At 40.7% G+C, this 27357-nt stretch overlaps 1 protein-coding gene across 1 annotated transcript; it reads left to right on the top strand.

The window, feature by feature from the left end:
- The first annotated feature begins 3155 nt into the window (after positions 1-3155).
- LOC134626314 (myosin heavy chain, fast skeletal muscle-like) lies at positions 3156-14500 on the top strand. The gene is made up of 39 exons (XM_063472026.1): positions 3156-3359; positions 3449-3592; positions 3699-3855; positions 4042-4069; positions 4158-4269; positions 4351-4443; positions 4532-4595; positions 5147-5245; positions 5940-6043; positions 6142-6280; positions 6410-6528; positions 6615-6764; positions 6849-7019; positions 7107-7413; positions 7566-7636; positions 7726-7813; positions 7906-8023; positions 8137-8260; positions 8341-8477; positions 8581-8836; positions 9024-9266; positions 9384-9560; positions 9653-9798; positions 9903-9993; positions 10103-10492; positions 10601-10727; positions 10878-10996; positions 11193-11389; positions 11482-11665; positions 11749-11914; positions 12048-12172; positions 12293-12601; positions 12690-12893; positions 12976-13101; positions 13189-13359; positions 13496-13600; positions 13914-14009; positions 14128-14259; positions 14483-14500. Exons 1-39 carry the CDS (start codon positions 3156-3158, stop codon positions 14498-14500), a joined length of 5811 nt encoding a protein of 1936 aa, XP_063328096.1.
- The last annotated feature ends 12857 nt before the right edge of the window (positions 14501-27357 follow it).

The raw sequence follows: 27357 nt of genomic DNA, 5'->3' as shown, positions 1-27357 counted from the left end.
TCCACCACGATAAAATCACACTTCATGCAGAGCTCTCTCTCTCTCTCAGTATACTTCAAGAACAGTTTCTCATCTAAAAATCTGTTTTCTGCATTATTCGCTTGCTTATTACGCACAAGTCTACCGTTGTTTACAGTGCTGTCGGCCACTGTTTTTTTCCTTTTACTTACTTCCAAAAAGAAAGCCTAATTTCTGCTGTTCAATAGGCTACTGAACAAATTTAAACTTGGCTGTGTCTCTAATAAAACCTCTGTAACTTTGCTCTGCTTCACTTCAGCAGCATCAGGTAATGTTCATATGTTGATTAATGGTTTTCTTTCATTTTTGATATACTGCAGAATATTTTTATAAAATCCCAGGCCAGGAAAATCTCCTTCATGTTTTTCTGTGTTTTATCCTCAGTTACTTTGACACAAAGGCATCTGCTGTGATGCTTACACCTCTGATGAAGTCTTGCAAGTGTCAGATTTCTTTTTATAGAAATAAAAATATGGAAATGTACTGATACGTGATCAGAATTATAATATTTCTGACTGTCTGAGGCAAAATTTACCCAATTCAAATCGAATCAAATTGGATTGAATTGAATCGTGGATCGAATCGATTCGGGACCTTGTGAATCGAAATCGAATCAATTCTAGAAATCTGTGATGATACCCAGCCCTAATAAAGACACTTGCAGGGCGAGTGGGGAATTTTTACATATATATATGCAGACTATATTGCCAAAAGTATTAACTTAGACATCCAAATCGGGTATTCCAATCAGTAAGTGTATTCCAAGAGGATTATGTTGTGCAAATATCCATCAGGAAAAAAAAGGCAACTGTGACTATGTACTGACATTTAATAAGTATGTGAAAATGAATCTTCTCTGTAATGTGTTTTATTTCATAATGGAACAATGGTTTTAATTTTTGAATGAGGTTAGGAATAATCTTTTTGCATAAGAGTGTGGTGGCTCCTTTCTATCATCTCATCACAGCAGCTGCACCATTAGTTGCAAACTAAACAAGCCCTAGAGAGCCCTTTCAGCAAGGCTTTCGAACTATGAGATGTGAGACAGCAGCCTGGGTACATAACTGTAATTCAACAGGTTAAAATAAGAAGCTTGCGATCACAACTTTGTGTATGTAGGACTCTTTTTCCCCCCTACAGATTCTTAATCCTTTTCATTGCTCTTTAATGTATTGAGTGGCAGTTTTCATTTTGTAACAGCAGTGCTGCCTGGCTTAATGAAAAGTTGGACAAGAACAGGATCTGGATCAACTGGATCTCTACTGACTAGTGATCATGTGCACTGAAAGTGAACATTTCTGATTTTATTATTTTATTTTCTGTGTACTGTTTCAAATTCTAAAAGTTTAGTTATAAAGATTAGAGAAAGTGGATAAAAATCTATATGTCTTACAATATGTCTGACATATTTTAAAGTGGGGATAAAACTGTACAGTTTTATCCACCAGGGATGGGGAACATTTAAGAGATTTGATATGTTAAGTCTGACATTTTACTATTAATTTTAAAACATTCAAATCTGATGACAGCAACATGTTTCCAAAACATTTGGATGGGGGCAACATAAAAAGGCTGGAAAAAGCAAGTAGTATTAGAAAGAAACAGTTGGAGGAACATTCGACAGGTTAAAATCTTAAAAATCTTAAAAAATTAATTGGCAACAGGTCAGTAACATGATTAAGTCTAAAAACAGCACGTCAGAGAGGGGTGTTTGTCAGAAGTAAAGTCTGGCAGAAGTTCACCAATAACAAGAAAAAAAACAAAACAAATTTTCTGCAGTCTGTGATACAATGCTGTTCCTCATTGTAAAATTATGAAGACTTATAAAATCCAGGAAACATAAGATAACCTTTCCTGGATTTACTTTTGACGTTAATACTATTTCATCTGCTGATGAGATGGAAAATATTAAGCCATGTGTGGGTCATTTATCATTTACTAGGCAAATAAAAACAAAAAAACAAATAACAAATAACAAAAGCTGTATCTTTATATTTTGCAGAAATGCATCAGTAGTATTTGTGATTGTTCTGGTATTTAGTTATCTGAGCTGACCAATCGTCCTTAAAGTCTGTTCCCAGTAGAGATATACAACACTTGTCTGGCATTAAGAGAAAGTCTGATGCTGAATTTGATGACAGATGCCTGAGATTTTTATGTCCTGCAACTGTATACCAGTGACATTTCAGGACTTCTCCAAATTTAAATCTCATTACTGGTTACCATAGGGTACACTTCATGCTTAGTGATAAACTGTGTCAATATAATGCTATATGAACCTGAAAATTTGAGTGGAAAATTTTAATTTGAGTATTTTATAGCTGCGTATGTTCCGGACATCATTCATGTGCTAAAAGCTGGCAATATATATATATATATGTATATATATATATATATATATATATATATATATGTATATATATATATATATATATATATATATGTATATATATATATATATATATATATATATATATATATATATATATATACACATTACATTTGACTGTATAATAATATAGTTGTCCCTTAATAAAATTTAAAGAACTGAATTGTAAATGTATTTCTAATAAAGCTTTGTAAAATATCAATTCGATAGACAATGAAACATGATAAGTAAATTATTTATTGACTATATCGAGCAGCAAGGTGTGAGAGATTTCTGACCAAACTGAGAGGAGTGCAAATGCTGAGGAAGCAGAGCCGTTGTGTATAAAAGCAGCAGCTCTGGGTGTTTGCATTAACTGGCAGGCATCTAAGGCGGGTGAGTACAGTAAAACTTTCTCTACAGTCTCTCTGCTGAACTGAGAGACTGTAGAAGCTCTTCTACCATTTCTCTAGCTGTTGTAAGTTAATAGACTGCATGTTTTAATCTGAAGTTACTTCAATTTTGCTAAACATTTTGCATTTTAATATAACTCAGAGAATAAAATACTGACAAAGCAATGCAAAACGTACACTAATCTATCTTTAACGTTATTTTTACAGCATCTTGACATACGCAGGATACCAGGAAATTTCTCTTTGCATCAGCTGAGGTAAATTCCAAAAAACAAAAACAATAGAAATTAATTGTGAGTTGTGTAATAAACATATGATTTATGATTTTTATTTTCAGTCTTCACTAAAGTGCCACCATGAGCACAGACGCAGAGATGGAGCAGTATGGCGCGGCGGCCATTTACCTCCGGAAGCCAGAAAAGGAGAGGATTGAGGCTCAAGCTGCTCCATTTGATGCCAAGACGGCCTTCTTTGTGACTGATGCTGATGAGATGTATATCAAGGGCAAACTCGTCAAGAAGGAGGGTGGTAAAGCCACTGTTGAGACAGAGGGAGGAAAGGTAGATGAATAATCTATGTACTTCATTCATGTGTTTAATATACATTGTGTAATTGTAAAAGTTGAGGCTGATTTAGATTTTCTATTTAGACGGTCACTGTAAAGGAGGATGACATCCACCCTAGAAACCCTCCAAAGTTTGATAAGATTGAGGACATGGCCATGATGACCCACCTTAATGAGCCAGCTGTGCTGTATAACCTCAAAGAGCGCTATGCATCATGGATGATCTACGTAAGTTTTTACTTTCCTATATTCCTATAGGAATATTCCTATTCCTATATTAAAATATCATAACGATTTGTATATATTCAAATATTATTTATTCTCTATGATACAGACCTACTCTGGCTTGTTCTGCGTTGTCGTCAATCCCTACAAGTGGCTTCCTGTATATGATGCTACATGTGTAGCAGCATACAGAGGAAAGAAGAGGATTGAGGCTCCACCTCACATCTTCTCCATCTCTGACAATGCCTATCAGTTCATGCTCACTGGTAAGATCGATTTACTGTTAAAACTTTTAAATGAAAATTAAACCTTAACAAGTGGGAATGATTTTTGTAATTCTATTTGCTAATAATTACTTTCTTAGCACTTAGTTATTATAATTGCTAAGAAAAAACTCAGATTATTCAATATATGATGGAAGCAGAACTCATGTGAAGCTTGTTTTCATTTAGATCGTGAGAACCAGTCTGTCCTGATTACGTAAGTATAATCCAAATCTGTGTGTAAAATCTTTATGAACTTTAAGTTATTGAATGTGAAATCTAACAGTATGATCCCTAAACCCCAGTGGAGAATCTGGTGCAGGAAAGACTGTCAACACCAAACGTGTCATCCAGTACTTTGCAACAATTGCAGCTATTGGAGCTAAGAAGGCTGAGCCAACACCTGGTAAAATGCAGGTAGATTCTTTATTTAGGATCAAAGTATTTGTGAAAGAAAAAGTAAATTTGGAATTTCAGCTCAAATAACCATTCTTGCAGGGCTCTCTTGAGGATCAGATTGTCGCTGCCAACCCTCTGTTGGAGGCCTACGGTAATGCCAAGACTGTGAGAAATGACAACTCTTCCCGTTTTGTAAGTTATTACGAGTGAGTTAATGTAAGTAAGATGTTTAGTATTTGCTCACATAAACAGCAATATTAATAAAGCTCTACATCTTTAGGGTAAATTCATCAGGATTCATTTTGGCACAACTGGCAAGCTGGCCTCAGCTGATATTGAAACATGTAAGTTTGAACCATTCTAAATTAAAAGTAATTAAAGTTATCTGTGCTTCAAAGTATTTCTACACATACAAATTAATTCAGGCTGTAGGAACTGAGAAGTAAGCTAATACTTCTAGGATACAGAAAACATTTGGGTTTATTTATTCTGTAATGAATATATTTAGATAATTGCTTGGACAGTACATCTGAAACATTATATATACATATTTATAATTACATAGCAGAAACTTAACTTCGAGTAGAAGTAATTTTGTATGTGGTAGCACAGGTACACATAAGAACAGTATCGTTACAACCAAGAAAATGTATATGAAACATATATAAGAAACAGGAGCTACAAGTGGTGTACATCAACACAGTAACTGATTGCCATCTGTTGGTCTAGAACACTTTCTATCATAATTACAGAGTCAATTCACTTATAGAACTGAAAAAAGTTCAAAACAATCCCATAACACATTGTTGATGAGCTAAGAAAATGGCTGGATGCATGAGCCATGCTCTGTCATTCTTCATGTCTAAATTGTCCAAAAATAATTTGTTGTTCTTAGATCTGCTGGAGAAGTCCCGTGTCACTTTCCAGTTGTCTGCTGAGAGAAGCTACCATATCTTCTATCAGCTGATGACTGGCCACAAGCCTGAGCTCCTGGGTATGACAACTTCAATATTTTATGACATCTACTAACTGTGACTTAATTCAATTCAGTTTTATTTGTACCACATTTATTAACACCATCAGTTTTATGTCATATAGTGCTGTATTGCATCTTGTATTTTAAGGTCAAAAGCCTGCAATAATAGAGAGAAATGAGATTATTCCGTATGACCAAGCACTTGGCAATGGTGGGAAGGAAAAACATTTTAACCATAAGAAAAAAGTTCAGAAAGGGGTAGGAATCTATCATGATCTGTTGGGGGATGGGGGAAAGAGAAGCGAGAAAGGAGAGCATAACGAGGCAATGAAAAAATATGGGAGAGAGAAAACAAAATTTAATGACATGTTCTAGTTGCATTAAAAACAAATGGAGTTAAAAGAGGTGAGTCCAGAAGAAATTCTCAGTACATTAATGCAAGTCTCCCAGCACTCTGAGCATAGTGTGACTAAAAGAATGTTCATGGGTCACCTGATCCAACCCTAACTTTGTTTTAAATAAAAGCGATATGTTTTCAGCTTAATATTCAATTGGAGGTTGTCCGTCTACTGAATCTATACTGGAAACTGGTTCCACAGGAAAGTAGCATGATAGCTGAAGGCTCTGCCTTTCATTCAATGGTTCCAAGAATTAAAGAAAATAAAATGAGACAATTCTTTAATTAATTAATTAATTTATTTATTTATTACAGAGGCTCTTCTGATCACAACTAACCCCTATGACTATCCAATGATCAGTCAGGGTGAAGTCACTGTCAAGAGCATCAATGATGTGGAGGAGTTCATTGCAACAGATGTAAAATCACATTTCATGTTTATCTGCATTCTTGCATTTGGGCATAAATCTCTTTTCTTTTTCAGAATATTTGTTTCTTTAATTTGTGTGAATTTCAGACTGCAATTGACATCTTGGGCTTTACTGCTGATGAGAAAATAAACATCTACAAGCTGACTGGTGCTGTGATGCATCATGGCAACATGAAATTTAAGCAGAAGCAGCGTGAGGAGCAGGCTGAACCTGATGGCACTGAGGGTAACTGGCAAAATAGTAAAATTGTCATTATGAAGTTTTTTTGTTTATAATTGGGAGGATTGGGACATTAGAGGGAAGTAACATTTGAAGAAATGTACATTAATTAGATATTGTGCTATTTTTCCTCAGTGGCGGACAAGATTGCATATCTCATGGGCCTGAACTCAGCTGACATGCTGAAAGCTCTGTGCTACCCAAGAGTCAAAGTCGGCAATGAGATGGTGACCAAAGGTCAGACCGTCCCACAGGTAATATAAATAAATTTTTAATGATGTTATATTAAAGATTTGGACATTATAGCTGTTTTGTATCATTATAAATTCTTGTTCGCCAGGTCAACAATGCTGTCTCAGCTCTGTGCAAATCTGTCTATGAGAAAATGTTCTTGTGGATGGTTATCCGTATCAATGAGATGCTGGACACAAAGCAGCCCAGACAGTTCTTCATTGGAGTGCTGGATATCGCTGGATTTGAGATCTTCGATGTGAGCACTTGAGACATTTCACCACATTTCTTAAATGTTAAATACTGTATTGCCATGAAAATGACCATGTTTTTACTATTACAGTTCAACAGCTTGGAGCAACTCTGCATCAACTTCACCAATGAGAAACTGCAACAGTTTTTCAACCATCACATGTTTGTCCTGGAGCAAGAGGAGTACAAGAAAGAAGGCATTCAATGGGAGTTCATTGACTTTGGTATGGACTTGGCTGCCTGCATTGAGCTTATTGAGAAGGTAAACAGCTACTCTGGAAGAAATGTACATGTGGTTGCATATGTTACCTCTGTTGAAATTTTAATATGATATGTGACATTTTCTCAGCCAATGGGCATCTTCTCCATCCTTGAAGAGGAGTGCATGTTCCCCAAGGCCTCTGACACAACGTTCAAGAACAAGCTGCACGATCAGCATCTTGGCAAGACCAAATGCTTTGAGAAGCCAAAGCCTGCAAAGGGCAAGGCTGAGGCACACTTCTCCCTGGTTCACTATGCTGGTACAGTGGACTACAATATCACTGGCTGGCTGGACAAGAACAAGGACCCACTGAATGACTCAGTTGTTCAGCTCTACCAGAAGTCTTCAAACAAACTGCTGTGCTTCCTTTACGCAGCCCATGCTGGAGCTGAAGGTAAGAAACAAAAGTGCTCACAAGCTCGCGTGTCCAGTACAGATAGTATGTATCTGTGCAATAACTATAATGTGCACACTGCAGGCTAATATGTGTACTGTGAAAAATATTCATTAAATTCCAATAATGAAATTTACTGTTTATGAAAACAGAGGCTGCTGGTGGCAAAAAAGGTGGTAAGAAGAAGGGTGGTTCCTTCCAAACTGTGTCTGCTCTTTTCAGAGTATGTATAGATTTATATTTAAGAAAAACAAAATTAAATGTTCTTTTTAAAATATTTTTGACCTATTATCTAATGGTGCTGATCTACAGGAGAACCTGGCCAAGCTGATGACCAACTTAAGAAGCACTCATCCTCACTTTGTCCGTTGCCTGATTCCCAATGAGACAAAGACCCCAGGTACCCCACAGGAGCCCACAGTACTATTAACTGCAAAAATGACAGAGTGAAATGAAGAAATTTTTGAAACGAAATGCATTTCTGACTCTCAGGACTTATGGAGAATGCCCTGGTCATCCACCAGCTGAGGTGTAACGGTGTACTGGAGGGCATCAGAATCTGCAGAAAGGGTTTCCCCAGCAGAATCCTCTATGGTGACTTCAAGCAGAGGTGACAGCACATTACAATATTAGATAGCAGAAATGAATTCATTGTTGTTGTAAAGGACAAACTTGAATATGATGGAAGACAAATTCAAGTAACAACATGATTCTCTCTTGAAGATACAAAGTGTTGAATGCCAGCGTCATCCCTGAGGGACAGTTCATTGACAACAAGAAAGCTTCAGAGAAGCTGCTTGGCTCCATTGATGTGGATCACACACAGTACATGTTTGGGCACACTAAGGTACACTTCATTATATTAATAGACATTAAAAAAAACACTGTCAATCTGCACCTATACATATGTTTTCAATGATTAAATAGGTGTTCTTCAAAGCTGGTCTGCTGGGCACTCTTGAGGAGATGAGAGATGAGAAACTGGCTGAGCTGGTGACCATGACTCAGGCTCTCTGCAGAGGATACGTCATGAGGAAAGAGTTTGTGAAGATGATGGAGAGGAGGTAACATTATCATACTAAACTCTATTGTATTCTCTTTTGTATTTCCTTCCTCATATTAAGATCCTTATATACTAAAAGTAACACTCTCATGTTTGGTTTTTAGAGAATCTATCTTCTCCATCCAGTACAACATCCGTTCTTTCATGAATGTCAAGAACTGGCCATGGCTGAAACTGTACTTCAAGATCAAGCCTCTTCTGAAGAGTGCTGAGACTGAGAAGGAGTTGCAGAACATGAAGGAGAACTATGAGAAGATGCAGACAGACCTGGCTACTGCTCTGGCCAAGAAGAAGGAACTGGAAGAGAAGATGGTCGCCCTGCTGCAGGAGAAGAATGACCTGCAACTTCAAGTGGCTGCAGTAAGTAGGAAACAAAAGAACAAATATATAATGCCTATAATGTCTTGTATGCAGGTTAGCTGATTCTGACTGTGTCTGTGGCACAACAGAGTGTAGATTTTTTTTTTAAATGAATAATGAGGAATTGCCAAGACACACGACATGACAACACTAAATTATACATTGTTTTCTGTTCCATGTATTATAGGAAGTTGACAATCTCTCTGATGCTGAAGAAAGGTGTGAGGGACTTATTAAGAGCAAGATCCAGCTCGAGGCCAAACTCAAAGAGACAAGTGAGAGACTGGAGGATGAAGAGGAAATCAATGCTGAGCTGACTGCTAAGAAGAGGAAGCTGGAGGATGAATGCTCTGAGCTAAAGAAGGACATTGATGACTTGGAGCTCACCTTGGCCAAAGTGGAAAAGGAGAAACATGCCACAGAAAACAAGGTTCAATTTATCTATATTTGAGAGGAAAAAACGACTCTAAATTAAAATATATTAATTCTTTCCTGAGATATATAGTTGTTAACTTATATTTAAATACATCCTTTGTACAATTCTTAGGTGAAAAACCTGACAGAGGAGATGGCATCTCAGGATGAGGCCATTGCAAAGTTAACCAAGGAGAAGAAAGCCTTACAAGAGGCCCATCAGCAAACACTGGATGATCTCCAGGCAGAGGAAGACAAAGTCAACACTCTGACCAAAGCCAAGACAAAACTGGAACAGCAAGTTGATGATGTAAGAAAAATATAATCATATTGCTTTTTAATGGAAAGAGTATTGAATCATTGTCTTTCAAACCACTTGAATCAACTGACATGGTTTTATAGCTTGAGGGTTCACTGGAGCAAGAGAAGAAGCTCCGCATGGACCTTGAGAGAGCCAAGAGAAAGCTGGAGGGAGATCTGAAACTGGCCCAGGAATCCATAATGGATCTGGAGAATGACAAGCAGCAGTCTGATGAGAAAATCAAGAAGTAGGGCTTTTTTTTGTTTTTGCTAAGAATGTCATTTTGACTCATTGCATTCTAACAATCATACAGACTGTGACAATAAAATCTCTGTTGGTTTCTCCATCAAGGAAAGACTTTGAAATCAGCCAACTTCTCAGCAAAATTGAGGATGAACAGTCCCTTGGTGCTCAACTTCAGAAAAAGATCAAGGAACTCCAGGTAACACTCATGACCAGTGTTCATGAAAAATATTGTGCATTTTAATTAAACAAAAATTACAATTTTAGTTCTCATTAATAAGCTTAATTAATTTAAAACTTCAAACTAGGCTCGTATTGAGGAGCTGGAAGAGGAGATTGAGGCTGAGAGGGCAGCTCGGGCTAAGGTAGAGAAACAGAGAGCCGACCTCTCCAGGGAGCTTGAAGAGATCAGCGAGAGGCTCGAGGAAGCTGGTGGAGCAACAGCTGCTCAGATTGAGATGAACAAGAAGCGAGAGGCTGAGTTCCAGAAACTGCGTCGTGATCTTGAGGAATCAACTCTGCAGCATGAAGCTACTGCAGCAGCTCTCCGTAAGAAGCAGGCTGACACTGTTGCAGAGCTCGGAGAGCAGATTGACAACCTCCAGCGTGTCAAACAGAAGCTGGAGAAAGAGAAGAGCGAGTACAAGATGGAGATTGATGACCTCTCCAGCAACATGGAGGCAGTCTCTAAAGCAAAGGTGAATTATTTATTTGCTTTTCATGTTCATTCTTCAACTGTAAACGATGAATTTACAAGTTTTAAACTTGAAAAAATCTACAACATATCTTACATTTTGTTACTGTAGGGGAACTTGGAGAAAATGTGCAGGACTCTTGAGGATCAACTAAGTGAACTCAAAGCCAAAAACGATGAAAATGTTCGTCAGCTGAATGACATTAATGCCCAGAAGGCGAGACTTCAGACAGAGAATGGTAAGTGACATATGACAAAGAAGTTGTTTTTGGTGGCTTTATCAATTTTAAAACTTAGATATATTTGTAATATAGAGGTGACCACAAATTGTGACTAACCACTCGGTAAAATGAAGAAAACTAATATTAGAACCTCTTTATTAATTACAGGTGAGTTTAGTCGCCAGCTTGAGGAGAAAGAAGCTCTTGTTTCTCAACTGACAAGGGGCAAGCAGGCCTTCACTCAGCAAATTGAGGAACTGAAGAGACACGTTGAGGAGGAAGTGAAGGTCTGAATTATTTTCTGTCTTCTTTTATATCATAGCACTTACTAATTTAAACACATAAGTTTTAAATCAGTTGGAATGTCCTCTAATTTGGTTCCTAGTTGTTACCATTTAAATTTCTCATCCTCTCAGCATTAGACTTTAAAATTGATTTCAACAATAAAATATTGAAATCTGAAATCAACTGTCACTTCAACAGGCCAAGAACGCCCTGGCTCATGCTGTTCAGTCAGCACGTCATGACTGTGATCTGCTCAGAGAGCAGTTTGAGGAGGAGCAGGAGGCCAAGGCTGAGCTGCAGCGAGGAATGTCCAAGGCCAACAGTGAGGTGGCTCAGTGGCGATCCAAATATGAGACTGATGCTATCCAGCGCACTGAGGAGCTGGAGGAGGCCAAGTAAGTCACAATACTTTCATTGTTTAAATTTGTTTTCAGACTTAAAACCAACCAATTCAGACTTAATCAAAACAAAATTCTTTTAACAACAGGAAAAAGCTTGCCCAGCGCCTGCAGGAGGCTGAGGAATCCATTGAGGCTGTGAACTCCAAGTGTGCCTCACTGGAGAAGACCAAGCAGAGGCTCCAGGGTGAGGTGGAGGACCTCATGATTGATGTGGAGAGAGCTAATGCTCTGGCTGCCAACCTTGACAAGAAGCAGAGGAACTTTGATAAGGTAAAGTTTTAAACATAACTAATATAATAAGAAGAGGGATACACCCATAATAACAACCAACTAATTAACCTATATTAACATAGGTCCTGGCAGAATGGAAGCAGAAGTATGAGGAGAGCCAGGCAGAGCTGGAAGGAGCCCAAAAGGAGGCTCGTTCTCTCAGCACTGAGTTGTTCAAGATGAAGAACTCCTATGAAGAGGCTCTGGATCATCTTGAGACCATGAAGAGAGAGAACAAGAACCTGCAGCGTATGCTTATCTTGCTATATATCATATGGATATGATTCTAATGTTTATATTCATTTACAGCTTTTGTTGTGGCAAAAACATTTGCATATGTCAGCTCCAAGTACTCTAACTCTTGGCTGTGTTTGCTCTGTAGAGGAGATCTCAGATCTGACTGAGCAGATTGGTGAGACAGGAAAGAGCATCCATGAGCTGGAAAAGGCCAAGAAGACTGTTGAGACTGAGAAGTCTGAAATTCAGACAGCTCTGGAGGAAGCTGAGGTAATGATTTATATATTACAAAAATATGTATTTTCCTAAAAAAAATTAAGATCAGTCCTAGTCTGTGCAATTCATATTATTAAGAGATTCTTTAGTAACAGTTGTTATATTTATTCAAAGGGCACTCTGGAGCATGAGGAGGCCAAGATCCTTCGTATTCAGCTTGAGCTAAACCAGGTGAAAGGTGAGATTGACAGGAAGCTGGCTGAGAAGGATGAGGAGATGGAGCAGATCAAGAGGAACAGCCAGAGGGTGATTGACTCCATGCAGAGCACTCTTGATGCTGAGGTCAGGAGCAGGAATGATGCCCTGAGAGTCAAGAAGAAGATGGAGGGAGACCTGAATGAGATGGAGATTCAGCTGAGCCATGCCAACAGACAGGCTGCTGAGGCCCAGAAACAACTGAGGAATGTCCAAGGACAGCTCAAGGTGAGTTGGTAAATAATTTGTGTGTGTGTGAATTTTTAATTAACCTCAAAGCATACAATGATAATATCTTTTGTTTGTTTGTCATCAGGATGCCCAACTGCACCTGGATGACGCAATCAGAGGACAGGAAGACATGAAGGAGCAGGTCGCCATGGTGGAGCGCAGAAATGGTCTGATGGTGGCTGAGACTGAGGAGCTGAGAGTCGCTCTGGAGCAGACAGAGAGAGGACGCAAAGTAGCTGAGCAGGAGTTGGTTGATGCTAGCGAGCGTGTTGGACTGCTTCACTCTCAGGTTAGTATTCATTACTTTACAAGAACTTTGAGACTTCAGAGAGTGAGAATCACATCATTAAAACTGTTTCTCTTTCATTCAGAACACCAGTCTTTTGAACACCAAGAAGAAGCTGGAGGCTGACCTTGTCCAGGTTCAGGGTGAGGTGGATGATGCAGTTCAAGAAGCAAGAAATGCTGAGGAGAAGGCCAAAAAGGCTATCACTGATGTAAGTTAGTAATTTACAAGCCTTCTTTTCTTTTCAAAATTTCTGTTCATGCTTGATCAATAATCCCAACACCACCCATACTTTCAGGCTGCCATGATGGCTGAAGAGCTGAAGAAGGAGCAGGACACCAGTGCTCACCTGGAAAGGATGAAGAAGAACCTGGAGGTCACAGTCAAGGACCTGCAGCACCGTCTGGATGAGGCAGAGAACCTCGCCATGAAGGGTGGCAAGAAGCAGCTCCAGAAACTGGAGTCCAGGGTATGTACTGAATATATTCTTGAGTTATTATTCAAGTATTTAAAAAACAGACCTTGATTCCATCAAATGAACTCCACCCTTTTTTCTCTGTACTCTAACATTTATTAAAAGCTGATTATTTATCATGGCATTAAAGGTCCGTGAACTGGAAGCTGAAGTTGAAGCTGAGCAGAGACGTGGAGCTGATGCTGTTAAAGGAGTCCGCAAATATGAGAGGAGAGTGAAGGAGCTCACCTACCAGGTAATTACACATCTATTTAAACATGTATATATATATAAAAAAAAATTAAAAATTCCCCGCGGGCGGTCAATCCTTCAAGCTCGGGTCCTCTACCAGAGGCCTGGGAGCTTGAGGGTCCTGCGCAGTATCTTAGCTGTTCCTAGGACTGCGCTCTTCTGGACAGAGATCTCTGATGTTGTTCCCGGGATCTGCTGGAGCCACTCCACATCTTCTCGAGCTCTCATAAATATATATATATATATATATATATATCTATTTAAGTTCCTAAATTCTTTCTTCCTCAGCTATAAATAACAGTTTGTTATCTATGCAGACTGAGGAGGACAAGAAGAATGTGGTCAGACTTCAGGATCTGGTGGACAAGCTGCAGCTCAAAGTCAAGGCTTACAAGAGACAGGCTGAGGAGGCTGTGAGTAAAACGTTTTGTTATTTTACACATGGAATGCATAACTTTATAAATGACATATATTTAGCATATATGACCAGATATTTAAAAAGAAAATACAACATATTGTTACACTGAACAGGAAGAACAGGCCAACACCCACATGTCCAGACTGAGAAAGGTCCAGCATGAGATGGAGGAAGCTCAGGAGCGTGCTGACATTGCTGAATCTCAGGTCAACAAACTGAGAGCCAAGAGCCGTGATGTTGGAAAGGTAATTCATGTAATTTGTTTTACACAAAATTTAGCTTTGTTTAATGGAGTTGTTTGATATAGTTCTGTATATTAATAATTTACTGTGGATTGAAGGTAGAAGACATTGTAGATATTTTCATGCCCTGTGTAAATTTCAATCCAGCTATATAAAATGAGATGGGACAAATTCTACAAATGTTTTTAATATATGTTGAATAAGTCTTTTTTTTTCTTTTTTCCAGGGCGAAAGTGCTGAATAATGGACATCCTCTGAAACTTTTTGATGGCATTCATAAAATATGAACTAGCTGTTGAATTGACTTCTTATGATGTACTGATTTAATAAACTCTTTGACTATGATTTAATGATATTTATTCAGTATCATTTACTCTGCATTCTCTCTGCAAGTTCAATTTGAAAATACAATGTTCAACACAGTAGGTTCTTCAGAAGTGATGATTTATGATTTATAGCTGCAGGACATTGTCCTTTCATATGGGGACAGTGCTTCTTCTTAGTGTTCTCCCTAGCTTTCAGCATTAGTCATGGCATGGTTAGATTAATATTTTTAAAAAACGAGATTCACATTAGCACAAATTCAATCAGGCATCTTCAAATTAAGCTGAAGATGTCTGATTTTGACTTCTTAATTCTATCTATTTACATTTATAAAAATATTCCTTGAGATACAGCAGTATATAAAGGCTGATAATAAAAGGTCCAAATGTATGTTATTACCAAACTTTAATAGGGACATTGGGTCGAAGTGTCAAAATAAGACCCCACAGTTGCAGTAACTTTTGAGAAACGTACATAAAAAAGACAGACTGAAATCTGTAGTTAGCATTTTAAAGTTTAATTTTGAGGCAGTTCAAGTGTGGACACAAAGCTATGCCACTGATATAATACTTCTATAAACCTAATATAGCCTACGTTTATATAGTTAATTCTCTCTAATTCACTAATTTGTTTTGACAACTGTCAGTAAGATTGTCATGCCATACTACATCGCCTTTCAAAAGAAGTGTTGTTGAGCTTTCACGAAGAATAAGCATTACAGAAAGTAAACATACATTTCTCTTATTACTGCAGCATGAAAACAAAGCTACATATTGCATATTTCCCAAGGGTTTCTTCAAACACTTACAGTATGAGCAATACATTCTAAATTGACAAATTCACAATTCACTGTGTCCTTCACATAAAACCAAAGCATGAGAATGTGATTAAAACACAAGCCACACATTACTGATTAAATCAGCCAACTGCACAGGCACATGGTCAACTTTATATATATTCCAGAGGTCTCTGACATCTGTTTATGCTTACTGACACATAAGGCCACACTTGCTGTGCTTCTCCCCCGTGTCTGTATTTGGGTCTGCTCCACAAACACACCGGTTGCCCAGCCGTGACATGCTGGTGCCTTTCTATTTTTAATCATGCTGTAGAGCTTACCTAAACTGAAAATGGGCAGTCATCAAATGAATTATACAGGCCCCTAATAAAATCTGATATCTCCCCCACGGCACATCTCATGCTCATGTCACCCTTTTTAACTGAGTAGTCAAAAAACTGTTAAATCCACAGTAATCGGTCATCCAAAGTCAAGGAAAAAAACAATATTTCAGAATTCTACTCTTGTTGGGTTCAGTTAGGATCGTAAGGAGACTGGCGGTGGTAACTCAACTTAAAGAAGAAAAAACCCTCCACTCAGAATGAGACACTGAGAACAACTTAAAGAAAAGTGATCTGACTGTATTCAACATTTAAATGGTCGAAAACATAGACATGAACAAAACATTTAAATCAATTCAACATGTAAATATCAACAATGTACAATGTATCACTTCAAGTGTCCATAAATGTATAAGATAGGCTGTCCATTTCAGTTCAGTGCACTTTGTATTCAGTGTCCTTTGTAAGTGTTAATTGTCTTTAGTCACAGTTTTGCTTTTAGATGCATCAGTTTTTGTGTTTAATGGAATCAGATCTGACCCAAAAAGAAAAAAGTAACAACTTAAAGCATCCTGAGATCTCAGTAAAAAAACGTTAATCCTTAAAAAAAAATTGCAAATTGTTGTATCCTACCACCCTCCAAGGAAACAGGTGGCCTTCAGATTGAGAATGTCCTTTCTAGGCACCTCCAGTGGCATCCAGTCCTTAGATGGCACCGCTCGGTCCTTGCAGCAGATTTCTACCACAAAAAAACCAGCCTGCACGCAACGTGCAGAGCAATCACTTCACTTGTAAAATAAAACATGTGTTTCTCTAGTCTTATCCTTTTTTTCACACATCACTCATCTATACAGTTCTTATTGGCCAATAACAATTTATCAACGACAAAAATGCATTTCACTGCAAATCATGAAGCATGAAAAGTGTCTCACGTGGTGTGTTAGCTAAAACTTCACATGTAAGCGCATTAGCCCAGGGAGCACATGTGGATACGCTAGCATACCTTCCACAGGTTAACATAGCTAAAGAAGCTAAGGAATCGTTAGCAGGTGCTACGACAAACATCACATCTTCAACAACATAGTATCCTGACTGGTTTTATACTCAGAACTGGACTGTGAATCACAACTTAATGTACAACTGTGAGACTCACCAGGATATTCTTCAAAGAAAACATTAATTCCATAGCGCAACACGTTACAGGACTGAATCTCCCCACAGCTTTGCGCATCTAGCTCCGTGCAGGCGGATGCAGTGAAAGAAAGTCACCACGCACAGCGCTATGGTGCATTCACGGTACATGGGAAAACTCAGCACTTAACAAAACAGTAACACTTCAAATTAGAATAAAAATAAAACAATTGGCAATAAAATAACCATGGGTTACACTCTCCCCCTCTAAACGGCATGAGTCCCTTCATGCATCGTTGACCAACTGGGACCTGGTGGAGGTAGCATGACAGTTTTAGAGAATGCAACACCTAAGGTTTGGAAAAAGGAACTAATAGCCAAGGTCAGCGGCTCTCCTAACTCATCATAAGTGAACTTCTGAGGTGGGCGTCTTTCTCCGTCAGAGCGCCTCAACCTCACTGGTTCTGTAGCACCAGCATCGGTACTAACAGTATCATCATTAATGACTGCAGGCTCTGGTGGAGTGAGATCTGCGTCAGTCATGGTAGGTGTCAAGTCGGGTTCGGGAATGTCAATCACAACATGGTCTGAAGACCTAGCATCTGAAGGAACATAGTCCACACGACTTGTGTTAGAGACTTCAGGTTGTGTCAAGGTAGGTTTTCCAATATCAGGTAAGGACGTTTCCGGTACAACAGTGTCAGGGGATGATACAGGGGAATGCCTGTCCATTTGCTGTTGGGCCCTAGGATGAGCTGACTCAGGTTGAAAGTAAGGGCCTTTTGTGATGATTTGTGGATTCCATGTGCCAGTACATAATTCCTCTTCATCACTCATCTCATCCTCATCACTGTACTCTCCTCCATTATCATTGTCATTGCCTTTCGTGCAGTTTGGTTTACTCCTGGTCCTCATTTTCCTTTGATTCCCATTTTGGGAGTCCAAACCAACCTGATCTTCAACAGGTAAGAACCCGCAAGGGAGAAGCAAATCCCTGTGCAATGTACGTTGGGGACCGTCTCCATTTTCCGGTCTGACAACATACACTGGGCTGTCTTTGACACGTTTGACAACAATGTGAATATTTTGTTCCCAACGGTTAGCAAGTTTGTGCTTCCCTCTAACGTTCACGTTCCTTACTAAAACTCTGTCACCTGGAAATAGTTCTGCAGCTTTGATCTTTTTATCAAACCTCATTTTATTTTTCTCACCCATCTTTTGTGAGTGTTCGCTGGCAAGGGTGTAACTCTCTTGGAGGTTTTGGCGAAGACCTTTAACATAGTCAGAGTAAGACTTTGGACTGGTTTTGCCCGGGTGAGTTCCAAGGACGAGATCAATAGGCAACCTCGGCTGTCTGCCGAACATAAGTTCGTATGGACAGTACCCTGTTGTGTCATTTCGTGTACAGTTGTAGGCATGTGTTAATGGCCTAACAAAGTCTCTCCAATGGTACTTGTCTTTGTCCTCCAGTGTGCCTAACATGTCTAAGAGAGTCCTATTGTACCTTTCCACCGGGTTTCCCCGTGGATGATAGGGTGTCGTGCGAATTTTACTTGTCCCAATCAATGTGCAGAGCTCTTTAACAAGCTTAGATTCAAAATCTCTGCCTTGGTCACTAAGCAGACGGCTAGGGATACCATAGGGAATGATAAGGTGATCCCAAAGAGCCTTGGCTATGGTCTTAGCCTTTTGATCTTTTGTCGGGACCGCGACTGCAAATTTTGTGAAATGGTCCGTCAATACTAACACATTTCTGGTGTCTCGACTATCTGGCTCAATAGACAAGTAATCGATGCACACTAGTTCAAGAGGATAAGTTGCTTGGATATTCTGTAGTGGAGCAGCCTTTTGGGGAAGGGCCTTTCTCATGAGACAACGTGAGCACTTTTTACACTTCTCTTCAATAGACTGAGCCATCCGTGGCCAGTAAAACCTTGCCCGAGCGAGATTTAAGGCACGCTCAAACCCGAGGTGACCAACCTCGTCATGTACACCTTTCAGGGCTCTGTCACGGTACTTTTGGGGCAGTACCAACTGGTACACAAGGGAATCTCTGTCATTGAATTTCCTGTAAAGCACGCCATTACTGAGCTCGAGTTTGTTCCATTGTTTCAGAAGGAGTTTAACATCTGACGATTCAAGGTTTGTTTCTTTGGGGCTGGGTTTCAAGCCTCTTCCGAACAGGGCTATAACACGAGCGAGAGAAGGATCATCCTTTTGTGCAGCGCACCAATCAGCATCTGTCATTGAGGGTAAGATGTCTTCTCCATAAGCCTCAGTGACTGAGCTGGGGTCAATAGCAAGACTCTCGACAACTGAGAGGGTTTCTGAATGGCATGAAACTGAATGACGCTGACACAAAGCAGAAAACGTTTCATGGTCAAGATTGTTTGGCATGTTAATGAGACGTTCTTTCATGTCATCAATACGAGCTTTTTCTTTGACAAATGCCTCATCTTCACGAGGAGGCTCTTGGGGCCGCCGTGACAACCCATCAGCATCTTTGTTTGCTTGACCTGCCCTGTACTTAATATTGAAATTGTAAGTAGACAAGGCAGCCAGCCATCTGTGTCCTGCCGCATCTAATTTCGCAGTTGTCAAAACATAAGTTAGCGGGTTATTGTCGGTCAGGACTGTGAAGCTAGAACCGTAAAGGTAGTCATTGAACTTTTCACACACAGCCCACTTGAGGGCTAAGAATTCCAGTTTGTGTGTGGGATAGTTCTGTTCACTCTTAGAAAGCCCCCTGCTAGCGTAAGCAATTACTCTCAGCCTCCCCTCTTGCTCCTGATAGAGCGCAGCTCCCAACCCATCCCGACAAGCGTCCGTGTGCAACACATAGGGGAGTTGTGGGTTGGCAAAAGCAAGAATTGGTGCAGAAGTCAGTTTTTCGATTATTGTTCGGAAGGAGGTTTCACACTCATGAGTCCATTGTTCCCCGAGAGGCTGAGTGGGACTGTAAGAAAGTCTGGGCGGTTCTCTCTTGTAAATCTTGCCTCTCTTCTTCGGTGGCCGGTAACCGGCAGTGAGACGATTCAACGGTTTGGCTATCTTGGAGTACCCTTCGACAAAACGCCTATAGTATCCAGCGAAGCCTAAAAAACATTTGAGCTCTTTGAAATTAGATGGGCGCGGCCAACCTTTCAGAGCAGAGATCTTTTCGGGATCGGTGTGGACTCCATGAGCATCCACAACATGCCCTAAATACTTCACAGATGTTTTGAAGAAGTGGCATTTTTCTGGGGATAATTTAAGACCGTAGTCTCTCAAGCGAGTAAGAACTTTCATTAGCCTGGATTCGTGCTCTTCTAATGTGTCTGAGAACACAATGAGGACGTCTAAAAAGACAAGCACTTCGGTGAGGTGGAGATCACCCACACACTTCTCCATCAGGCGTTGGAAGGTGCTTGGGGCATTTGTAACACCCTGTGGCATCCTATTAAATTCATAGAAGCCAAGAGGACACACAAAGGCTGTCTTAGGCTTGTCCTCCTCGGCTACCTCCACCTGATAGTAACCGGACTTAAGGTCCATGACCGAAAACCATTTAGCTCCACTCAGAGCTGTGAATGTCTCCTCAATATTTGGCAGGGCATATGCATCTCGAATAGTTCTTAGATTTAGTTTACGGTAATCTATGCATAGCCTTATCGAGCCATTCTTTTTTCTTACCAATACAATTGGTGAGGCGAAAGGACTTTGTGACTCTCGAATGATGCCTGCATCCAGTAGTTCTCTCAGATGTTGTTTGACAGCTTCTCTGTCACTTGGGTGTATGGGCCTTGGCCGCTCTTTGAAAGGTGCTTCATCGTTCAATTTGATTTGGTGCTTCACAGCTGTGGTGTGGCCATGGGACATGTCATCGAGAGCAAAAACTTCAGGGATGGACCTCAGTTTTCCCAGAATCCGCTCTTTAAATTGCTCTGGGATGGGAGAATCATCAAGGTTGAATGTGAGGTTGTCGCTGTCTGGTTCATTTTGACTTGGAGGATTCCGAGTTTGACTCGATGCTAGTGGGGAAACATGTTGTGCTGCACAAGCTTGAGCGACAATGCTATTTGACTGCAACGTAACAGCATGTTCACTAACATTGTGTACAATGACAGGTACTTTACTGCTGGAATTGTAAGGAATGTCTACTAAAGCCGATTCAAGAAGCAATCCACCTGGTAACTTGTATTGCTCATGCGGCTCAAGGACAAAACTTGTGTTCCCGTTGTTCTTTCTTAATCTCACATTTCCCATTAGGCATTGTTTGTGTCTTGCAGGGATTGTCACTGCCCCTTTGCTATGCAACGTGACATGGCAGGAATGAGTATCATTTCTTTGTACTTGGGCAACATGTTGAAGGATCGTTGCAAACTGCTTAGAGTGCAGCTTACGAATAAACTTGGGACCATCTTGATGTACTAACTGTCCATAAACCCGTAAAAGCACATTTGTCCCTATCAACAGCGGAATTCTACTGTTAAAGTGACACTCAGGAACAACAAGGGCCAAAACAGCTAATTGTTGTTCTTTGCCTGCAATGTTTTCAGGAAATGTAATGCAAGTCTGAACATAACCCAAATATGGCACGTTTTGCCCTCCTGCTCCTTCAATTTCAAGAAGAGCATGTATTGGCTGGATGGGAAGGTGAGAAAGGTGCATCTTGTGAAAAGACTCAGAAATGGTCGTAACCTGTGAGCCTGAGTCCATTATGGATTCACAGGGCACCCCGTCAACGAGTACTGACGCTGCACAGCGTGGGCCTATGAGACCTTGAGGCAAGAGGGAGTTAGGATCTAGGCTGTCTATGGGTTGAATGGGTTCTGTGATTTGCACTTCAGGACCACAAGCTAATGTCTCGGGACTGGGGGAATCAAGGGTTTCAGCTCCTGGGTGTCCCACGACAGGAGCTGCCACTAGTTTAAAGCAAACGGGGCTGTGGCCTGTCGTGCAGCAAAATCAGCCTGTTTCTTTCTCAACTCTGCATGCTTTTCTCGGACAAGTGTGGGATTAGCGTCATTTGTGCAGCTTACTGCGATATGATTGTCTTCCCCACACTTAAAGCAAAACCATGCCCTAGGTGTGCCAGGGACTTTAGCAAATGCCTGTGAGTTTCTGGTGTTGACAGCTAGAGAATTTTTGGGCTCATATTTCTCAGGTTTGGTTGATTGTCTTTGGCTTTGGACAAGCATTTGGACTTGTTTGGTCAATTCGGCTATTTGACTTTCAAGCTTGGCAGTTTCATTCGGTTTTGGGTTCACAGATTTGGATTTAGTGCTTACAAGAGGTTCAGTACTTGGGGTGGTGATCCTTTGCCTTTGAGTTAAAGTTAACTGCTCAACTTGCTTTGTGAGCTCATTAACTTTTTGTTCGAGTTTCACAGCTTCATTGTCGGTTGGAGTAGGAGTCGCAAGTGGTGCTTGGTCAAAGGTGGGCATACTAAAAACTGAGTGTGCATGTGCAGCAGCTTTTGTTGCACCCAAATGTTTCTTCATGCGGTCCAATTTGGCTGAACGACGCTCTTCCTCGGTTCTCAACATGAGGAGAAGCTCTGGAAACGTGGGTGGAAAGCTCTTTTTTGCTTCAAGCTGGAGACTTATTATCAAGCTTTGGTCCCAGCAACCTCTAATGAATTGCTTAAGAAGCAGTTCATTTACATTTGCAGGAGGGGCTCCCCCTCTAGAAATGACTCGTGTGAGAAGGCTGTGAAGACGGTTCAAGAAGGCAGATGGGTTTTCTCCGCTGTTTTGATTCGAGCCAAGGAAGGCTGTGAAAAGCTCTTCACCGTCCTCAACAACTCCAAAGGCTGAATCAAGCTGAGTGACATAAGCACTTGGTGATGCAGTGACCCCTAGAGGCTTTACAACTTCAGATGCAGGGCTAAGTAAGCTCTCAAGTATCTTCCTCACTTTGAGGGCATCAGTCAGAAAAGGGTCACTGAGTAGAAGATCGACTTGGGTACGCCATGTCTCATAGTCGACTTCACCATTGGGCCTCGGAAGTCGGCCTGAGAAGGTACGTATCTTAGCATGAGCAAGGGGTGCGTGACTTGGCTCATTACGAATAACATGTTCAACCACTACTTTCTGAATATGCGAAGGGTTGTAGATGCTCTCGTCCACATGTACTGGACCAGCAAAAGCGTCAGAACGTGGGCTGAAAGCACTTGTGGGTTCTACGGGTTCACTCGAATCAGTATTGGGAATGTTGTCAGCTGTCATATTAATGTTATGGTCAATGGGTGATCGTGTCTCAGTATGGGGTGTGGGGCTGGCCTGCAACTCGCCTTGGAAAATACTAAGGAAGCCTGCTCTCCCACTGCCCCCCATGAACTCAAGTTCCTTCAGGTATCTACGGGCCACTTCTTTGCCCATTTCTTCTTGGGTGATATCTCTGACGGTTTTGGAAACCCATTTCACTGTAGGGTCTACAGGGCTGACAACTGCCCCTAAGGTGGAAGGGTCTATCTTTAAGATAGCCTGTTCAGACTCGTACACTATAAGTGTTCTGCCTTCGGGCTGATGTGGCTCATCAGGGACCCTGACGATGTTAGAGATCTTACCATTCACTTCGAAAACATTAGTTATATCATGTTCACTACGGTGTCTTTCAATACCTGTAATAAGCAGGGTTTTCTGGCTATCAACTCTAAAGCGTTCACAAAGGTCAAGTGCCATTTTCGAAAATAAACGTATCACTCAGTGTGTCATATGAGTTGGAGGTAAACCACTATGCCAATCTCCTGGCTGGTTCGCCACTAGTTGTCACCCTTTTTAACTGAGTAGTCAAAAAACTGTTAAATCCACAGTAATCGGTCATCCAAAGTCAAGGAAAAAAACAATATTTCAGAATTCTACTCTTGTTGGGTTCAGTTAGGATCGTAAGGAGACTGGCGGTGGTAACTCAACTTAAAGAAGAAAAAACCCTCCACTCAGAATGAGACACTGAGAACAACTTAAAGAAAAGTGATCTGACTGTATTCAACATTTAAATGGTCGAAAACATAGACATGAACAAAACATTTAAATCAATTCAACATGTAAATATCAACAATGTACAATGTATCACTTCAAGTGTCCATAAATGTATAAGATAGGCTGTCCATTTCAGTTCAGTGCACTTTGTATTCAGTGTCCTTTGTAAGTGTTAATTGTCTTTAGTCACAGTTTTGCTTTTAGATGCATCAGTTTTTGTGTTTAATGGAATCAGATCTGACCCAAAAAGAAAAAAGTAACAACTTAAAGCATCCTGAGATCTCAGTAAAAAAACGTTAATCCTTAAAAAAAAATTGCAAATTGTTGTATCCTACCACCCTCCAAGGAAACAGGTGGCCTTCAGATTGAGAATGTCCTTTCTAGGCACCTCCAGTGGCATCCAGTCCTTAGATGGCACCGCTTGGTCCTTGCAGCAGATTTCTACCACAAAAAAACCAGCCTGCACGCAACGTGCAGAGCAATCACTTCACTTGTAAAATAAAACATGTGTTTCTCTAGTCTTATCCTTTTTTTCACACATCACTCATCTATACAGTTCTTATTGGCCAATAACAATTTATCAACGACAAAAATGCATTTCACTGCAAATCATGAAGCATGAAAAGTGTCTCACGTGGTGTGTTAGCTAAAACTTCACATGTAAGCGCATTAGCCCAGGGAGCACATGTGGATACGCTAGCATACCTTCCACAGGTTAACATAGCTAAAGAAGCTAAGGAATCGTTAGCAGGTGCTACGACAAACATCACATCTTCAACAACATAGTATCCTGACTGGTTTTATACTCAGAACTGGACTGTGAATCACAACTTAATGTACAACTGTGAGACTCACCAGGATATTCTTCAAAGAAAACATTAATTCCATAGCGCAACACGTTACAGGACTGAATCTCCCCACAGCTTTGCGCATCTAGCTCCGTGCAGGCGGATGCAGTGAAAGAAAGTCACCACGCACAGCGCTATGGTGCATTCACGGTACATGGGAAAACTCAGCACTTAACAAAACAGTAACACTTCAAATTAGAATAAAAATAAAACAATTGGCAATAAAATAACCATGGGTTACACTCAGAAGAAATATCTATCTATCTATCTATCTATCTATCTATCTATCTATCTATCTATCTATGTGAGCATGGCTCACAAGACAGGATCCTAACTACCCTAGATAGATAAAACATGACAAAAAACAGAGGGACACGCAGACAATATATTCATAGGATACAACAGAAATAGGATAAAACAACACACACTGAACCTAGACTGAAGCGCTTGACATAGAGACTGGACTACAGATAAATTAACATTCAAAGACCCAGAGACTATTACATCTGTCTTCTTCTCATTCACACGTTTTTGTTTGTTTGTTTGTGTGTTTTTTGTTTGTTTGTTTGTTTGTTTGTTTGGTTGGTTGGTTGGTTCTACTGAATTTTCTTTTTCTTTTTATTGTACTTCCAACTCTCCAGGTTCTCTTCCATCCACTTCCTATTTTCACTACAGATCACACTGTCATCTACCAACGTCATAGTCTATGGAGACTTATGCCTGACTTAATCTGTCAGCCTGTCCATCACCTTTGCAAACAAGAAACCCACCCACACCTTGGACCCATCTGTCACTCCTACTGCACACCTCACCACTGTCTTTCTTTCCACATATGTCCTGACTCCCTCATATTACCTAATACTACTTCTCCTCTCTTGGCATTCTATAATATGCTTACTCTTGATCCAGACACAGTCCAGCCCTTTCTGACATTCTCTATACTTCTCCATCAACACTCTTAAACAATCTGGCTAAAAAATCCACTACCCTCTTTCCTAGATATCTTTTTACCTTCACAGATTTGTCATCTGAGTCAACTGCTGCATTTGAAAGAGTGTCCACTGGCCTGTAAGTGTAAATAGACTGCAGAGTCCTGGCCTGATGAGTCAGCTCTTCTGTGTTGCGCCATCTGCTTCACCAGAGGTTGTTTGGTTTTCCCGATGTATAAATCATGGCAATCATCATGGCACTTAACAGCGTACACTACAATACTCTGTGTCGGGGGACCCGATCCTTGGGGTGGACCAGTTTTTGGCACAGCATGTTTTTGGGGTTTAAAAGTCACAGAGACACTGTGTTTAAAAAAATGCGCCTCAACTGTTCTGATACTCCTGGCACATAAGGGATCACTAAGGGTTTTTGCATAGGCAGCGAGCTGTCCTTCTCTGTTAGAACGACTAGAGCTTTCTTTAGGCGCCTTCCCAGCTTTGACAAATCTCTAGCTAGGATAACCACATTTACTCAGGGCCTTCTTGATGTGATGTTCCTCTGCTTCCCTGGCCGTGTTCACTCTATGCTGTAGTGTCCTGATGACACCCAGCTTGTGCTCCAGTGGGTGATGAGAGTCAAACAGAATCAGGTAACCTACCAGTAGGTAACCTATGCTTACTGATTCGCATGCATAGGTTACCTACTGGGTTAAATACTGATCTGGATTTACTTACCTGGATGATCATACCTTCTCAGCTCACTGCTTTCACGTATAGTTTAATCTACTGCACACCTTTTCCAGATTTTCCAGATCTCTCCTCTTCTCCTTGCTTAGTTTCCAGCCTCATGACTTACTATAAGTCTCTCTTTCTTTGTTGAACACCTAGACCTCAAGTCTTCTGTTGAATACTTTCCTGCACTCATTCATTCCATTCCAAGATGGCGGCAGGTACAGACGCAGCGGCTTACAGCAGCTCTTCCTATTTGTGCCTTTTTGTATGTCTAGTGTGCTTATCGTACATTGTACGGGCATCTACCTACACAACTGGATGTTGCAGTCAGCTGGAGATATTAGACATCGGTTTCCAAACGAAGATGACAATCACCAGCAACTTTCATCGCACACACAACATTCCAGACAGGATAGCGAGACCAGCGGGATCTCCGTTGATTGTTGTCGGATCGAACATGCGACGCAGACGGCGAAGTGAGAGGAAGCAAAAGCGAGGCTGTAGGGCTGGATTACTGGCTAGGCTAAGGAAGCAGCCACTCAGACCTTCGCTGCCGAGCCTCTACCTTACAAACGCCAGATCCATGGTACACAAGACGGACGATTTGGATATACAGCTGGCTGGAAATCGCTATGTTCGGGACTGCTGCGTGCTTATCATCACAGAGACCTGGCTACGTTCACAAATCCCGGATGCCGCGGTGCAGCTAGCGGGCCGCATGCTACACAGATGGGACAGGGACAGTGACACCGGGAAGAATAGAGGAGGGGGACTCTGCATCTATGTGCATGAAGGTTGGTGTAACAACAGCACTGTTGTGGACAGACACTGCTCTCCTGACCTGGAGTTCATGATGGTGAGGTGCAGACCCTTTTTCTTGCCTAGAGAGCTGAGTGCTGTAATAATCACGGCAGTCTATATAGCACCGGACGCTAATGTAAACACAGCTCTCTCTCTGCTTCTAAATGCCATCACCAGCGTGCCCATCCTAATGGCATGCACATCATAGCAGGGGACTTCAATAAGGCAAATCTCAAGACTGCTTTACCAAAATTT

Source organism: Pelmatolapia mariae, linkage group LG4 (assembly GCF_036321145.2).
Source record: "Pelmatolapia mariae isolate MD_Pm_ZW linkage group LG4, Pm_UMD_F_2, whole genome shotgun sequence".
Taxonomy (NCBI): domain Eukaryota; kingdom Metazoa; phylum Chordata; class Actinopteri; order Cichliformes; family Cichlidae; genus Pelmatolapia; species Pelmatolapia mariae.
Note: the sequence above shows the minus strand (reverse complement) of the source record. Positions and strands in the feature narration are given on the sequence as shown.